The sequence below is a fragment of the Ambystoma mexicanum genome, chromosome 12, assembly GCF_040938575.1.
Source record: "Ambystoma mexicanum isolate Mex_15411 chromosome 12, UKY_AmexF1_1, whole genome shotgun sequence".
NCBI lineage: Eukaryota > Metazoa > Chordata > Amphibia > Caudata > Ambystomatidae > Ambystoma > Ambystoma mexicanum.
The window spans coordinates 1,068,097,386-1,068,115,490 of NC_090936.1; the positions used below are offsets into that span (position 1 = coordinate 1,068,097,386).

Genomic DNA, 18,105 nt, shown 5'->3' on the forward strand with positions numbered 1-18,105 from the left:
CTGATGGGAGGGGCCTTGAGTTTGCCCAGCCCTGTGCATAGGTTGGGTAATGTTCTAGTGATGTCGCCTTGCGTGATGAGGTTCTGGGATTGGTAGCATGCAATAGTGCCGACAGAGTCTCTCGGATTCAGTCTGTTCGAGGTTGCGGTGATGGTATTCCCGCCTTCACGTGTATCTCAATCAGCCCGAGGCGGGATGCCGTATGATAACTGAGTAAGCATCGGCTTCTGGCAAGTGAGCGGATGATGTGAATGGTTGTGTCCACTTGCCGACCATTCAAGAGGAGCCGTTGTGTGAAACGGCCCACTGTCTGCAGGGGGGTGGCAGCTCCCCATTGAAAAATTCTCGAGTGCGATGGTTCGAGTGTCGGCGGGTTTGGTATTTTAGCGTAGTCCTGTTCGCCCATGATATTAACAGTAGCGCCTGAGTCAACCATAAATTGGAATTGGCAGTTCCCCATTTTGATCGGGATTTTGGGGGCTTCCCTGGCCTCTTCATTGTCAAGTATAAGATTGACGTATTCGTCCTGGTCGAATTGATCATATGGCGTCTTGTACGCTGCTTCCGGCTCGTCGTGGTAGAGTGTTTCAGGCCTATATTCTGTTGGTGGGTAGTCATACTCATCCGTGAAATATCTGGTTTGGTCTGCCTGGTCTAACTGTGGTGGGTACCCCTGTGCTTGGTACTCGTCAATGGCTCCGACGTATCGCCTCTGTCTTTGCCCTCGCTGGTAGTATCTGGGTTGATTGTATTGTGGGGACGGCGAGCGGAGAGGCTCCTGGCAGGCGCTTGGGGGCGCATTGGAGGAAATGGTATACCTTCTCTACATACAGAGTGAAAATGTCCCTCTCTTCCGCAGTTTGTGCATCATTGGGATAGAGCTGGGCATGACCCTGAGTGTGGGAAGGATATCCCACAGCGGTAGCATTGTCTCTGTTGGTGTGGAACCTGCGTAGCTTGGGCTCTGTATGGCGACCCTCTGTCGCCTTGACAAGGGGGATGTATGGCTGCGACAAGTTCATTGGCGTCTTGTTTAGGGTTGCCTGTGTTGCTCATGGATGATGCTTGGGCATCAACCCTCTCATGTATGCGAGCAAGCTCGCTGACTTCTGGGATGGTGAGGGTTTTTTTCAGTAGCTGTTTGAGTGCGGGGGAAGGCACCCTTCTATGACCCTCAGCCTTATCGCTTCTTCCAGGGAAAATGCGTCGAACTGACAGTTTGCTCCCTTCACTCAAGCGGGTAATGAATTCATCGACTGTCTCTTGTGGCAATTGAGTGCATTTGTTAAATAGATACCGCTCGTAATCGCGGTTGACTTCAATGATGAGGAGTTTGTCTAGAGCCCCAATCAGGTTTGTGAATGTGGTTTGTTGAGCTGCGGGAATCGTTTTCACAACTGTCTTTATCTCCCCCCCCCACCAGATTGACGAAGATGTCCCTGATATTGGGGGAGTTGCCATCACCCAACCCCCGCACGTAGTGCTGAAAGTCTTCCATCCAGTCAGTCCATCTCGGCCCCTTGGTGGCTTGGGGCGCCATGGTGAATGGCGGGGGTAACCGCAGCTGTATTGGTTTCGCCTCGCGGGCCAATTGGGGGATCCAGGATTGGACACAGGGTTGCTCATGTTGCTGGGCGGTGGGAGCCCGCAGGTGTGTAGTCAGTCCAAATGCTGCCTCAAAGTCTCTGGGCCGGAGTGGCGACCGTGCCACAGACGATGGCGTATGCTGCTGTAGGCCCAGCACGCGGGTGAGCGTGGACTTGCACTCACTTGAGGGTCCGGTTACAAGGATGGGCCCTTAGGAGAAAAGGGCTGGAGGTGCAGCTGGAGGGCGTGGGTGGGATCACCGGCACGCGTCGCTGGAGCGGACCTGGCGGACTGCCAGGACCAAATGCGCACTTCCCAGCGCTCGCACAGCTATCTGGCACGCTGTCCCAGGCGTGACGATGGAGGAGGAGAGGAGTTCGGCGTGTAAGCAAACGCCCAAGCGCATGCAGCGGATTGCCGTTGCACGTACTGGAGGAGGAGGAGGAGACTCGGCGGACATCCGAGGGAGGATATTGCTGATTGCCAAAGGAGGACTCCGTTGTGCGCACGGACAGCCTTCGTCGCCAGTGTTGCCTCTTTCAAGGCCTAAAAGGAGGACGCGCACACGGAGGGATTTCTCAACACGTCTTTATTTCCTTTTCACCAAACAGTAACTGGCACTTCTCGCGCCTTACCCAGAACTCCCTTCGTTCCCCAACTCCCCATTATCAACTCCGCCTCTCCAACGGCGGGGGCTAAACACATTAACCCATTGGTGACCGGCAACAGTGTGAGTCAATTTGTCTTGAAATGGCACTGGGTCAGTGGTGCTCTTAGCAGCAATGACGAATTTAGGTACTCATACGAACACAGAACAGCAAAGTGTTTGTGAGCCCACTAATTCCAATATTTATGTGGTGCATGAAAATAATATTTGGATGACATTCTCATTTTGAAACAGCGGTCCACTAAATGTAAACTACAGTGCAGCAAATACTGTCATCTCAGAATACAATGAGCAATCTAATTTCCCTGTGAAAAAGATTTAAAATTCTATCTAGTAAAGGCCCATTGAATACCAATAATTAGTATAAAGCACAACCTCATCAAAATGATGTCCCTGGTTTGTGCTCTGGTATGTCCAACACAAGCCCCTATTTTGCAGTGCATCAACAGCAATATCCATGTTCTTCATTTCATGAAATAGACCCGACCCTATGCTACCTGGGAAAGAAAATCCCAGGCAGCCATTTGTGGGGATTTCAAGCTGAAAGGGGTGCAACCTGTCTACTATCCACCATATCTCAGTGAAAGGCATAGTAAACGTAAACGTGTAAGGATGTTAGGATAGCTCAATGGTTTAAGTAGTCTCAAATATTTGAAACCCATCGTCATAATTGAAATCCTGACAAGGCTATTCAGCCCTTTACCCTTCTGAGATCATTAAATAAATCAAATTAAGTTGGCGAGTAACAGTCCTGATAAGTACAGCGCTTAGAAGCGGGATAAATCAGTCATGTAGTTCTATATAGAAAAGTTATATTATTCTCTTACCGAAACCCTCACCAGCCTGTGTGACTGTTGGACAGTGCTCTGTAAATGAATAACAATCTTTAATTTTACTGTTTATATAATTAAAAAGCAGCATTATTTGTTGTATAGGATGATTGTGATGGCAACTACAACATTGCCAGTCACTTCTGTTATTTAATATTTACCAGACGGGCTAATTTACACACTTGTTTTCCTATGGCTCAGCTTTCTCAGGTTTCTACATATTTCAACCAATCAAAGTTAGAATTAGGACACGCAGACCATAGTCTGCACCCCCTTTTGGAAAGTCTGATGACGATTGTTAAATAATTTTTAGTTAAATTACCCTTCAATCACTCTTTTCTTGTGTTGACCTTTTAGAATATTCCTACGACCCTTTGCCTATGGCTGGGACCTTGTGGATTACCATCACTGTGAGAATTGTCAGTGGCTGAGTGATTTCATAGACATTATGGGGTGAAATCTGGGTAGATTGCAGAGAGGCGTTAGTCAACCCTCCTCCTAACCTGGCCCACATTACGGTTTCTGGCACCCGATATCCCAGTATTAACGGAATATTACAGGCGGTGGAGACGCCGGTAAATTCCCATTCTATGGAGTCTGATAGGACTCCACGGATGGGATTGCCAGAATTACCATGAATCAAGCATTTGCCGGTATGTGGCCTGAACTCCTGGTAGATCAGGCCTGCTGGTAGATCACTGCCCCCATTGGCAAATGTTTGTTTCCCTGGTACGGATAAAATGTTGATATCGCAATTACCAGCATTTTTTCTGGCATTTTTTTACAGACCCGGGAATTTATAATGAGCCCCATAGAGTGTTTAACAATGGATGCAGTTTCCATCAACATTCTCAAAGAAGATTCCGAAGATACAACGATGCAACAAAGGCAGAAATCAAGTAATGTTCAGGTGCATTTTTAGGAAACGTTTGAGAAATTGAAAAATGTGCATCGCTGCAAACCTTCAATGTGACCAAAATCCATGGGATTCAGTTTAACCTCAAGCCCAGTACACAAATGAGCTCTATAATTGTAATATATGATGCATTTGCAGTATGGTTGCATTGTACTACTCGGTTTAATGCAAGAAGGGGGTCAGAGTTCATGAAGGCAATTTTCCCGCTAGCCTTGAATGTTTTTACAGTAAAAGTGGCTAATTGGTAATCTTGTGGGCTAATTAGTCTTGCAAGACGTTCTAGTCCAGTTTTGCTTATAGATAACAAAAGCATCATTTGTATTTACATGCTATGCTAGGGTGATGGTAAATTCAACATTTTCATTATTGCACTTCTGTTATTTATGCAATATTAAGCTATCTAATGTTGACACATTATTTCCAAGACTCGGCTCGTGATTTGGCTCTTAGGGCCCGGCCAGACCTCTGGCTCAGCTCTAGCGTGGCTCTGCTTGTAGGTTCCTTGCTTGGCCACTTCTAGCACCCAAGCAGATTACGCTCCTGATTAACGTGGCAATTGAAAATAACTTTTAAGGCGTGCTCTTTTCACTGTCTTATGCTAAACTGTAAATGGTTGGAACAGCAAGAGAGTTTGCATTTTATTTACACCATGAGCCAAGGTGATACTATTCTGCCATTGCTTTCTAGCTACCTTACTTGGTCTCACATATTGCCATCAGCTTGTTTGGTTTTGCCAACATGGCTAAAGTGTCATCTCTTTCAGCAGGCAATGAAAAAGACAACACTGCAACAGCCCCACACATCTTTAAAGCTAGCCTTTGTGGCACAGACCTCTTGCGGAAGAATGGGACCTAGTAAGATGTTTGCAACACTGATAAAACAGCTGAAAAGAAATAATGCTCTAAAACATGTGTGTAATATATTTTTGTCTTGGTTTGGTTGGAATGTGCTGTTTGTGACACAGAGTGATACTAAGGAGTGCTGGTGTCCATGTTTCATGTCAGTGTTCTAAGTCTGTCAGTTGGGGCAGTTGCCTCTAACCATCCTGTGTGTGGGATGCCAAGTCCTCTGGCTCCTCTGTTCTTCTTACCTGTCCTACCTACCTGGAATCATCTACATGCATCCTGGTTGGTCCACAATAAACCTATTTGTGATTACATGCCTGAGTCAGCGTGTTACCTGAACCACCAGGCGTTCAGACAATACTACGCCATGCAGTCCTTAAACCTCTGATTTGTGGCACATACTGACGCTTCCGGTGCCAACTGAAAGAATTGGGCTGAGGCAAACACGCCATGCATGCTCGGACATGTACAGGCAGAACGCTCTTCTGGACTCACGCATGAGGTGTTGGCACAGGTTGTGGTATTAGCCACAAGAGGGTAGTGTAACCACAAGTTGGAAACGTTGGGAGAAAGACAGTAAGCCTGTAAACTAATGTCTGACATTTTTATATGACAATTCTATTTGAACCTACCAGTGGGTTTTTCGTTGCTGAAAGTTTGGCGGAGACTCGAGCAGAGTAGGTTCTAGCAGCAGAGTCCAGAAATCCATTGGGGCCAGTAGTCTGAGTCCGGGTGCCAGACCCACTCGACAACAAGCTGTACTTCGTGTCCACCATTTTGCTAGAATCTTGGGGAACAGAGAACGTGTACAATGAGGTTCCCTCCGAGTCATGGGTAGACCCTAATGCTAAAAGGTAATTTACTACATTGAAATGCAGGGTTAATTTTATGCTAAATCATGAACTAACATATTAAAAACCTGCAGAGTACAAATAAAACATAGCATCCCCAAGAAAAAATAATACAATTCCTTCAAACGGTACAGATAATGTCATTGATGAGCGGGTACAAGACACAGCTTATGTTAATTAACAAAGTAAGGGTTAACTCACGTGCTTTATTCAACCAATCATAATCATCCACATGGCCCCATATATTGATTAATTAAATTATGCACTGGTTCCCATTTGATATGATAATTTGTATAGCACCTATAAACAATGTGTTTCAAAGTGCTTCATGACAAGGGAGGGAACAAGGGAAAATACAAAACATTCTTACAGGTCATGAACAACAAGAATGTGAACAAAAAACGATCGTACTCAGCCTGGTGACATTTCAGATAGTGCAAGAGCTAATACACAAATAGGAAGGAAATGGGAAACAGACATGCGACTACCGTTCTAGGCCTGACTACGTTTCTGGTAGAGCCGGAGAATTACAAGAGGGTAGGGAGAGGGGAGGAGAATGGGGAAGAGAAACAAAACAAGCGGCTATCGTACTAGGCCTGACGACATTTCAGATAGTGCTGGAGGGGGAGGAGGGGAATTCACAGGTAAGGAAGGGGGGTGGAGACAAACAAGTTACTATCATAATAGGTCCAGGAACCATTCAGATAGAGTAAGTGCATAGAAAAAGAAAGAGGGAGGAGGAGAGGGAGAGAAAAGAGGAAGGGAGAGTAGATGAGAACTGAGAATAAATCGGTGATAAGAGCAGAGAAGCAGAGGGGAGACCGAAAACAGTTGCAGAGGTCAGTGAGGCACATAATGTTACAAGGGAACAAAAAATGTAGGCAAGGAATTTCACGATGACAAGGGCACAGCATGATTCTGGCCCAACCTGAGTGGGGGATCCAGGGAAGGTCCAGCATGTGAGTTGAGGGGGTGAAGCCCCAAAGCACCAAGAGTCAACCCTTCATGGAGAGCCAAACACAACAGTACTCCTAGTCCAGGAGCATGTTTGATGTCCAGAAACACATGCGTCAATGCCACTTGTCTCCAAGGCAGCTCAAGAGGCAAGGCTCTGGGGGGGCACAAAAGTCAAAAGCTGCAGCCACAGCTCGCAGGACAATGATGTGTGCGTGGGCCTCCATCACAGATGTCCATTGGAAGGAGTAAATGGGTGTTGTGCCCCTCCTGTAAGCAATAGTAAGAAAATTTGGCCCAGCTCAACGACAGCGGAAGGTGGATTGCCCTTGAATGTCTTCAATAAATATCTAGGAGCCAAGCCATCCTTCTGCCGCCAGTCCCCCGTGAAGTAGTGAAGTACACCACCGGGAATGTAAACTTGGGTGATTTGCTCAGAAAAATGTATAAACAACAAACAGAAGAGCAAGTGGGGAGGTGTATGCCCAAGGAGGAATATACACACTTGAGGAGTACTAATATTAAAAGGCACACCTACATCTCATGGCATACACAACTCTGGGAACGATGGACAAATCAATAAGAACCAGGAAAATACCAAGGCATTTCAGGGTCAACTTAAACAAGATCCGACTTACTGTAATGGTTTTGGGCGTAAAATCATGTTCTCACATTCCCTGGGTCAAGATTACACACCTTGTCTTAACAGAACGAATGTTATTTTGATTCTCAATGAAATTTCAAACTTAAGAGCATTATTGCCGGACAAAGGTGATACATTGATGAAGAATAGGTTTGAGAAGAGGAGAATAGAAGATCTATGAGGAAAGAGGTACCTAAATACATGAATGATAGCCCTTAGCAAAAGAATCTTGTCCCTAAAAAGGTCGCAGCACAGACAAATTGGGCGGCAGTTATCTCCACCTTGTGGCAAACATCTTTTTGGTAATTGGTTCAACCGAGAAACAAATACCTATGTTGGTAATTACAATATCCAGGGAATTATTTGCCATGCTACTCTTGAGGATTCTATGAAACCGGTTGAAAACAAAGTGTGTTATGGTAACGTGGAATATCAGAGGTTTTAGCAAAGTGATTCGGAACATCATGGTAATAGCAATGTTAAAGGATTACCCCATAGTGTGTTTTCAAGAGACTTGTGCATTAGATGATCTTGTATGGGATGGACATGTGATCTTTCAGCAGGTAGCAATTGGATGCCATGGTGGGAGGCCTTCAGGGGCCTGTGCACAATGATTAAAAATGGCCATGGAATAATAGCAAGTGTGTTTGCGGATGAATGCAGAGGCGTGTTGGCACTAAAATTACAACTGGAGAAATCTGAATTAAATATTCTCCTGGTGAATATCTACTGGCACCCGGCCCATTGTGATCTCTCGGCCATAAGCAAAGATTGATGGACATGAACACAAGTGGAAGGAGGCTATTGGCGGTCAGCAGAAGAAAGGTAAAGGACATTAGATGGAGAAAATGTTAGCGATACTAGCTAGCTATCTTAGAAAGGTTCTAGCAGGTCAGGTTGGCCCTAGGCAAGCAAGAACGGGTGGAGGTGGAATGTGCGTGTGGCAGGGTGATTATTGCAGGGGCAGAAATTGGGTCTAAAAGTTTATAGACTAGAATTGTTTAGAGAAGGATAGAGCTGTGGAGGAGAGAGACAGACAATTAGTTAAGAAGCGGATTGCAGAGAGTGAAAGCTTGAAGTTATACCTAAGCTGACTACAGGATGGAGAAAAGGGACCAATATATAAAGCCAAAGGGATAATACATTCCTAATGAGAGTAGATGACCATCATCCCAAGCTTCCTTCCTCTACACCCTGTACTCCGGAAGCTTCCATGCTCAATATCAAAGGCCCTCAATCCCTTGATTCTCAAGACTGAGTACTTCCTGGAGTGTGATTGTATCAGGAAACCGATTAGCAGAGTTCCAATGACAGTAACAAATCGCGGGCTGTCTCTCCTAATTTCTCCTCCTTTCCCTTTTTGACCACAGATGATGTTTCTAGACAAGTCTGATCTATGAAAGTCTTGTTAAAGCAGGTTCTCCCCTGCTCATCCAGAACCATCAGGACCACATTGACACACTTGCTCCAGCCTTGGCAGATTTCTGCAATCACTCCTTTGCCACTGGAAATTTTCCCTCCCCCTTAAACACTCCCTTGTGCACCCCCTTCTAAAGGAGCCCTCTGCCAATCCTTCCTTTCCGACTAACTATTGCCCAAACTCCATCACTCCTTTCCTGGACAAACTCTTGTAAAAGCTGGCCATCTTCCAGCTTAATCTGCCCACTGAATCTGTTGGTTGTCTCCAGGACCACTAGTCTGGCTTCAGAGCTGCCAGAAGCATGGACACTGCTCTCCTGAACACTCGTGAAGGCCTGCTCTCTAACTTTGATTCTACCGTTCCTTCTGTTCTCATTCTCCTCCATCTTTCTTCTGCTTTCGATACAGTCAACCATGCCATCCTGCTCAATCGCACCTGTTATAACCTAGTTATCACTGATCAGGCCGTGACCTGGCTGACATCCTTTCTCACTGACCAACCCTCTCAGGCCCAACTGGGGTCTTTCCTCTCTATTATCTATCTCTCTCTACCTTTGGTGTTCCCCAGGGGCCTAACCTTTCTCCCTGACTTTTCAACCATTATCTGGCACCTCTTGTCCACCGCATTGCTACCTTCTGCTACAACTTTCAGTGTTATGCCGATGACACCCAGCTCTCTTTAAGGCTCCACTGAGTCACCTCTTCCCCTTCTCTCATACCAGACTGTCTCGTCACAATTCAAGGAATGGTGTGCCACCAATGATCTCTGCCTTAATGCCAGTAAGGCAGATTCTCCTGATCAGAACACAAGCTCCTGTCTTTCCTCTCTCTCTGTGGGCGCCCATTCTGGGCCCTCTTCCTGCTCCTACCTGTGAGGCTACGAACCTTGGTGTCATCATCCACTCTTTCATTCTCTCCTCTAAGAAGTCAAATTATCTGCTGCACCTCCTCAGAGGTATTCTTCCTTTCCTCACTTTTCCCCAGAAGCTCACTGTCTCCAGAGCTCTGGTCCTCTCTAGGCTGGACTACTACAACAGTCTCTTACTAAATCTGCCTGCATCTACCCTCCGACCTCTACAACATATCCAGAACATGACTGTGAGACTTGTCCTTGGTCTCAAGCCCAGGGATCATATCTCTCCAGCTCTGAAATCTCTGCACTGGCTCCCTGTGGCAGCAAGGATAAAGTTCAAGACCCTTTGCACGATCCACAAGGCTTTCCGGGGCTTGGGACCGCACTACCTCCAACTCTCTCTTCCTAAACCTCTCTGCTCATCCACTTCCAACTCTGAGGGTCAGACGGTTTTCCAAGCAGAAATTTGGGGGCAGATCTCTCTCCTCGGCTGGGGCCTCCCTCTGGAACAGCCTCCCTGCTTCTCTCAAACTTGAGCAGAACCACCTCCGGTTCCGGAAGCAACTCGAGACCTTCCTTTTCGCTTCCGCTTTCTCTCTTCCTCTCACCTGCTGATGTCCCGACTGCTCCATGCACTGGTCACCTGGCTATCCTCTGACCTCGGGCCCAGACTCCTGCATGTCCAGCTGCCCTTGCACTGCCTCTGGGCTCTCTAAGCACTTATGGTCTGCATCTGCAACTCTACAGTCCCTTCTCTCTGCACTTATGAGCCACCCCATAGCTGCAGTTACTGAGTCACCTGCACTCTTCTCCGCCCCCGGCACTTCTCCCCTTCCACTTCCCTGCACTTGCGCGATCTGAATGACACAAGGCCTAGTAAGATTGTTGTTTTTTGTCCTCCCTCTGTTTCCCCCTCCCTGTCTTGTCACGCCTAGAAACACTTGTGTACAGGCGTGTTATAAATGCCATAATCATATCATAAGAACAAAGCGACAAGGAGGAAGGAAAGAAAAGGGAATATATCCCCATCACACCTAAAACCACCAACGCCTCTGGGAGAAAGGCAAGTCCCAGAGATTGTGAAACCACACAGACCGTATCCACTTCCAGGGAGGTAAACTCTGTATCACCTGAAACCCGAGAGACATTTTGAACATTGAGTTTCTCCGAATTTTAGATTGAGACCATTGTAGTGTCAAGTACGTCTGATGTGTTAATCCCAGTCACATATGTATTACACAAAGATTTGTGGTCTTTCCTCATTGCCCACTGATACCGATGATAATGTGGTCATATGACATCACGGCAGGCCACACGATTGGGTATTAGCACCTGGGGTGGGGAGAGCAACCAATCAGGTTGCTTGGATCGCGGGCTGATGCCCAGGATCCAAGCCAACATTCCAAACAACCCAAACGGCTGCTTCCCCAGCCCACTATCGTCCACCACCCCCCCTTACCCTTCAATTTCCTGTCCCTTCCCACTTCCGCCACTCTGTCTTCCTGCTGGTTGCCATGGAAATGGAAGAGGGGCTCCGCTTGGAGCCCAGTCTTCCAGCTCTGTGGTGCCCATCTTGCGTTCGTTTTTTGTATAAATGAACGGGACCTCATGATACGTCCCGTTCATTCATATAAAAGACATTACTATCAGCACCCCAGTTTACCGGATTGGCAACACTGGGTGCTAATAGCAATAATCACGCATTCCACAGGTTGGAACGGGTGGTAACGGCACGGGGGACCCTCGTTAAAGGCCCTTGTATATTAACTCGGGACCCAGGCGATTACCACCCATTCTAGCCTGTGAAACGAGTGATTATTGCTCAATTATAAGCACTGACCAATTTGGCAGGCTTTGCAAACTCAGACAGGGGTAGGAAGGAAGGAGGGATTGTTAATTCCTTTAAATCCAAATCTGGAAGAAACAGAGAAATAATCTTAAATAACCAGGTCACACTTTCACACTATATAACAAACATTACTGCATAGCTGAAAATGTTTCTTGAAGATATACCCTTTCAAATGTGTAATGGTCACTTGCTTGCTGCGAAAACTTGGAAAACTAAGCAGAGTACCTGTATATTGCTTATCCAAGGATGGGCGCTGGCCAAGGCCAGAGCCAGCGCTCTTCTCTGTAAGGCCGAGGTATTCCTTCACCAGTAGACTCAACTTCCTGTATGCATCATCCAGATCATCTATAAGTGGAAAGTGTGGGCATTACATATTCTCAGCCAAAGGAAATCCCACAGGAAGTGAAGGAGATTAAAAAGGTATGCAGCTGTTCTGTGCATCTCCATTTGCATCCCAAATAGCAGAGGCGGGAAGACAGACTTAAAAGGAAGTCATGCATTTGTCAAAACCTATTCGCAAACATTTGCAATCACCGTCCACGTGCACACAATTGTCACGGAGAAAGTGATTTAGAAACACTATAGGTAAGATAATCCTGCCATAGCCACCCCAAGACCAATATAATGGAGATCTGGTAAGAAACTGTACCAGGTAAGAAACTGTTCAGGTTAGTTGTATTAAAGGCAGAACAATGTGCATGTTAAGTGGACCTTATCAGTCCCTTTCTCTGTTTTTAGCTACAACTACTTTGGCTAAAAAGGTGAAATCAAGTTTAAGCAAGCAATCTTTGCAGCAATGGGTCTATTACTATACAACTACCCAACAAACTGCTTTTTGTTCAACACACAGTCTCTGCAGTAATTGTCTTCAATGTTACATTTGCGTGATATATTGCTGGACTAAAGCAAGGGGTTTTATGTCATTGGTACAAGTTACACAACTTAACAGATAAACGGCAATCTCTTTAGCTACATCATTGTCACTTTACACATTGAAATTGTTACCAGTGGGGGTTTTCCCATCTATCACACTATAGATGCAACTGTGATGAGATTGGCTTTCAGCTGGGATGCTGCGACCCAGGCAATATATCATACGGCTGCACAACCTGCGCCTTCATCTTACTCATTAACTCATGAAATACAGATTGACCAATGAAAATCTGTCTTTCTCAAGCACGATGCTCTAATCATCGCCCGCAAGGCCATTAAAATAGAAAAGGGACTAAATCCCTTTTCGGATGACGGCAGCCATTTTGGAACATGTTTCTTATGTCCGTCATGACCCGAAAAAGGACCTAGTCCCTTTTCCATTTTAATGGCACTGGGCATATTTTCAATTTTTTTATTTTTCTCCAACGAGCTGAGCTCCTGTCAGACAAAAAAAACCCCAAAACTATCTGCACCCTCGGTAAATCCCAGAGTGCAAATAACTTTCACTCCCCGGCGGAAGGGGGGGGGGGCGAACATGGGCTTTAATGGCCCACAGCCCGAGCTAAGGCCTTCCTCTGTTTGCCCCTACCAAAGCTCGGGCTGGCGGGCCCTTAAAGTCCACGTCGCCTCCCTACCGGGGAGTTAACAGCTATAATCTCATCATAATGCGAGTTCTACATATGTCACGAGACAGAGTGCAGCTCCATAAACTATACTATGAATTGCTGATGTAACAACCAAATCAACTAAGCCAGTTGCCATTTTCAGCAATGTAGATCAAACTGATACAGATACACCAGGGCACTAAGAATTTGGCAGGTAATGGGCAGAGTTGCACTCTGAAATAGTAACAGGAATGATCTTGGTCAATGATCTAGTCGTTTTAAGTAGCTACCCTTCCAGATTTCTATTGCCAACAACCTATAACAGACTTAAACTTCCATGGAAATAATAAAGATGAACATGAGAATGTAACCACTTATTTCCTCTCACACGTTCAGCATTCTCAGAGACCGTAAAACCTTTCCACTCATGAACATCAGATGTATAAAACTGGCTATCATTTCGCTGTCAAATAAACGTGGCTGTGCCTGCTCATACCGGCATTGATGACGGCATCGAAGAATCCTGGGACATCCTGATTGAGCTGGATGTAGGTGTCCACCCTGGAGACCGCCAGTTCAATCTCTGGCCTGCTGAAAAGCCCCTTCCTGCGGAGAGAGCCTTCATATTTCTCCTTGTTCATTGGCACCAGGAGGATGTATCGTGGTTCGAAATAGGAATTTTTTAAGCTCCTCACACCCTGTAGGAAGAGATTGTGCAGATGGAAGCTTCGAGTTAGCAACACAAACTGTAAACAAGCATGAGTAACTGGGGTCATATTAGCCATGTTTAACTATATGCTGCACTATATCCTAGAAGCTACATCAAGGGGACAAGAGGACACATGCACAGAAGTACAGTAGCATGCTTCCATGTTGCATCAAAAGCCTACTCTGCCTTTCTGTTGAGATGACTGGCCAAGATCCGATGGTTGGTGAGATAGCGGCCATTACCAAGGGATCAACACTCAACTCAGACCCAAGGTCACATGGTTCAAATGTTTATTAAAAAAGGAAACAGAAATATGGTAAAACCTAACTGGAATTGAATACTCTACATATCATCAGAAAATCAGAATTCCAAGAAAAATGCCCCAACTCATTCCTGGCGCTTGTGCTTTTGATGCTTAACCTTAATAGAAACTTGACTGGATTCCCCTCTTCTCTTATGTGTAATTGGCCCGACCAGTCCCTGCTCTGGCCTGTCTGGATGTTGGAGAGAGATCAGAATCTTTCATGTATTGGCCAAGATCGCAGTGAACCCGTGGAGTTAACAAGCTCAACCTCATTGATGCTGGTCTCTTCCATCGCTTGTGTCTCAACCATGCAGCTAGTCCCCACCTTTTCCTCCTCAGGGTCCCTTTCCTCCTGGACACCTTGCCACCCTGCTCACCTCCCCTCTCAGCCCGCCCTTTTCCAACTCTCCTTGGCACTACTGCTGGATTTTCAGTCCAGCAGCTCTTTAGGTTTCTTGCCACCACTTCCTTGATGGTCGCTATATGCTCCACTATCTTAACTGTTGCCTCCTCCCCCTACTTGTTTCTCTTCTCACCTTCCTACACCGCATTCTGCCATATTTTTCTGGCCTCTACTTCCTACTGGTAACTCCTCTCCTCCCACTTCACCTCTGCTCCACTTTGTTTAGTCTTCACCTCCTCCTCCTCTATCACCTCCTCTCTCTGCCTCTAGCCTCTTTGCTTCATCCCCACTCTCAATCCTGCTCTCTATGGCTCAAAATCTTCACTCCCAAGCCTTTTCCAAAATTGGTCCCTTCTGTAACCCACAGGGTCCGCTCGCTTACATAGTAATAGCTTCATTACTTTCAGCTGGTGTTTCATTTTAAGCAAGTCTGTGACAGAGTGACTCACTCCTGGCCGAGAAAGTCTGCAGCTGATTGCAATTTGCATGCACACTGTGGTGTTGTACCATGCTCCGAGATTTTAATAATGCAGGGCCGTCAAGTTTGGTTGATGTGTTCGCCATCTGTGGATAACACCACTCCGTACCATTCACTTTGTCTACTGGTCGTGTGTGAGTGAGTGCATCTATGTGCTGGCTGTCCTTCAAGAGCCCTTGCAAATCTGGCATGTGAGAAGCTGCGCAGGATAGCGCGCTGAATGGTGTATGTTTTCTTTTTGCCCCTAGTCCCAGGTTTTACATTGTCCAGCTAGGGGGGACCTGCTATAGTAGTCCCGCCAGGAAAAGCAGATTGCAATTCTTATCTCGCTCTACAAGCATTTTCTCTCCTTTTCAAAGATATTATCTCCCTCTGCGATAATGTGTCAGTTAGCCTTCTAAGGTGGGCTGCCCTTGCATTCCAAACATTAGGTCTTTTAATACAGATGAGAACAACTGTCTGTGCATTACTAGGGGTCCTCTTGTGAATGGGTCGGAAGGTTCCGGTAAGCACATGGCTATTTATGATTGGTCAACTTGATGCCACATGCTCGCTGGAGTTCTGTCGGGCTATACGTTTCCTCAAACCTTCCCTCCACAGTCGCTTGGGCTGCAGATGACTTCCGAATCGGGCTTCTGACAGGCCTGAGGAGGTTTTAGATTGGCAGTCTCGGGTTTTAGCGGTTGTGGGGTCAGGCTGTATACCAGAGCTGGTTTTGTACTGAGGGACCTGCAGCATCCTCAGTGTACCTCCTCTGGAACCTGCATCATGGAATGGGTGGTGGCAACTGGCCCCGAGGGTCACCCCAGGCCCATCACCCAGCCTCCAACACGGGTCTTTGTCACATAGCACAGCAGAGGTGCTCAGTTCAGAGCGTGCAGCCTAAGGTCACAAGTATGAATACCAGCACAGCAGACCCAGGTGTTCAAACCTTTCAAGATTGTAAAAGGTACCACCGAGCTGGGAAAATTAAGAAGTATTTAAGCAGCAAGATACAATTCAGTTTGTGGTCTGAGCTTCTTAAATAGTCAATATAATTATTAATGTGAAGTACCTGTAGCAGATTACAAATGTACCACATTCCTTTAAATGTATTAATATTAACTGACATTTTAATGTATAGAGTTGTGTTCTGTTTCCCAAAATACCTAGATCTTGTGAGCACATACTAGATATATCACTACGCGTCATGCTGGTGTCTAAGTGCCAACTAACGCCTGGGCTCAGGAGGTGATGTACTTGAGTCCACTTTTGTAAATCCCCCTCCACAAGTTTGACATTTCTACATATGGCTTGAAACAAGGGTAGACTGAAGTATGTATGTTCGACAGGACTGAACAAACATCACAGTGGCAGCAATGAGATCAGCAATTTACCCTCCCACCAGCATTAGCAGAGCACGCTATAGATTAACGTAAAAAGAAATCTGTCAGTGTATCGCTGGCTCCTCATAGATCGCTGGCTTTGCCATTTAGCTGGTTATTCTTCATGAGATGCGCCTACCTCGATTTCCATGTGTGTGCAGCAGGCCAGCCCGTCTCTTGCAATGGATTCAATGGTGTCTCTGCTTAATCCGTAGTAATGGCCGCAATATTTCATCGTCAGAATAAATTTACCCTGAAAATGAAATGTGAAGAATGACGGTTTGAAAGGGAAACAAAATCGGGGAAATCAAGGGGACAGAACTTCAGCAACTCCTTCAATGTCCCTTCAATGGCATCGAGAGCCTACTTGGTTACAGGGGCTAATGGGGACAATGAGGCCATAAGGGAAGACAGATTTGCATTGTTGCTCCAAGCAAAGGCTTGTCTCAGCACTCGCCCCATAACTAATCCATTGTGGACTTCAGCATACAAAAGAAATCGACATCAAAAAGGGCTAGCAGCTCCACCTGGTCTTCCCATTTCTTTGCATCATGGTGGACTACGTTTGGTCCTGCTTAGGAGAGGCGCTGTGTATTCGTTTTGCTGAGAATGCTCAACTTGGTCCAGCACGTATTTTAACAGGAAAGTGACCGCTTCCTTGAAAAAGAAACAAAGTTAAAGAGAAAGCGAGAGGTGTCGTGAGGGAAGGAGACTAAAGTAGAGGTGGGAGAGAAAAGTATTGGAGAGAGATGAGAGTAAGGGAGGAAAGTGGAGCGAGTGTGAGCATGCTTGCGTGTCTAATGTCTGTCTCAGGGACTTATCCAGGGATTACTATACATAAATATCAAGACTTCCGATTTGAGCAGCGGAAGCTGTAATGGTCTATGACATAACTGTAAAACTAACATGGACATGCATGTGCAGCTGACTTTCCAGTGGTAAGACTGTAATAAGGCCAAAAGGTACAGAGTCTCAGTTAAAGCTCAACTGGCTGAATACAAAGGGATTGGGATGAACGTGTGAAAGTAAACTTGCAGGTCCAAGACCCTGACATTAGCCCAGGATCTTGGGGCTCTGGTTCAACTGAGAGACGGATTTCCAAAATACCTTAGAATTGAGGTTACAGGCCATGTCAGATGTGGTTTAATGAAAGTGAAATGCTGCCAGATCTCTGGTGCCAGGGGGTGGGGGGTGGGGGGGAGGAGGTGGGGAGGGGGAGTACTGCACCAAGCGATACCCAAAGGGCAGCATCAAGGAGCCGTTTTCTGAGGCAAACTGCATAAATAAAAAAAACCTGCTAGAAGTAGGGGACTGACTTAAGTCGGATCCTGGAATTCACACAGGTAGGCTGCTGGGAGCGAGAGCTGGTTTGGGCTGGCGAGGCAGAAGACCACAACAAGGACATCACACACGTGTTGGCTTGTATTGACTGATGATGGGAAACAGGAAAGAGGGTGGCCGCAGCAGGGGGTTAAAGATGAGAAACGGGGTCTGTTATGAGGGAAGCAGGGTGGTGCGGGAGAAGGATGGGCTATAGAATGGATGGAGGGGAGGAATTGCTCCAACGAAGAGAGAGAAAGGTGGAAAAGGACACAAGTAGGAAGGCAGATTACAGCCAACACAAGGGAGATTGCAAGCTTTACAGGAGTAAATGAACTCATATAGGGGTGGACCCTGGTTGCTGAAGAGGTAAGTTAGGAGGAAGGTGGCAGGGTGTGGCAGGAGGTGCATTGACTGCTCCGTGGATGAAGGGAAGCAGGGGGCTGCAGAAGGGAGGAACCGTGTAGTGCAGGAAGTACACAGAGGGTGCAGCAGGGATCTACAGGAGGAAGACAAGTAGGTTGCTGCTTTATAAACAGGATTGGGTGGATGGAGGAGAGGGCAGGGTGAGGCAT

At 46.4% G+C, this 18,105-nt stretch overlaps 1 protein-coding gene across 1 annotated transcript in view; it reads right to left on the bottom strand.

Annotated features, from left to right (window-relative positions):
• The window catches only part of LRGUK (leucine rich repeats and guanylate kinase domain containing), a 477,106-nt gene that overhangs the window by 62,826 nt on the left and 396,175 nt on the right, over nucleotides 1–18,105 (bottom strand). The window contains exons 13-16 of the mRNA XM_069629624.1: nucleotides 16,350–16,463; nucleotides 13,449–13,650; nucleotides 11,640–11,759; nucleotides 5,478–5,632 (exon numbers count right to left, since the gene is read on the bottom strand). Of these exons, the coding sequence (XP_069485725.1) occupies nucleotides 5,478–5,632; nucleotides 11,640–11,759; nucleotides 13,449–13,650; nucleotides 16,350–16,463 (591 nt within the window). The remainder of the gene's footprint in view (nucleotides 1–5,477; nucleotides 5,633–11,639; nucleotides 11,760–13,448; nucleotides 13,651–16,349; nucleotides 16,464–18,105) is intronic.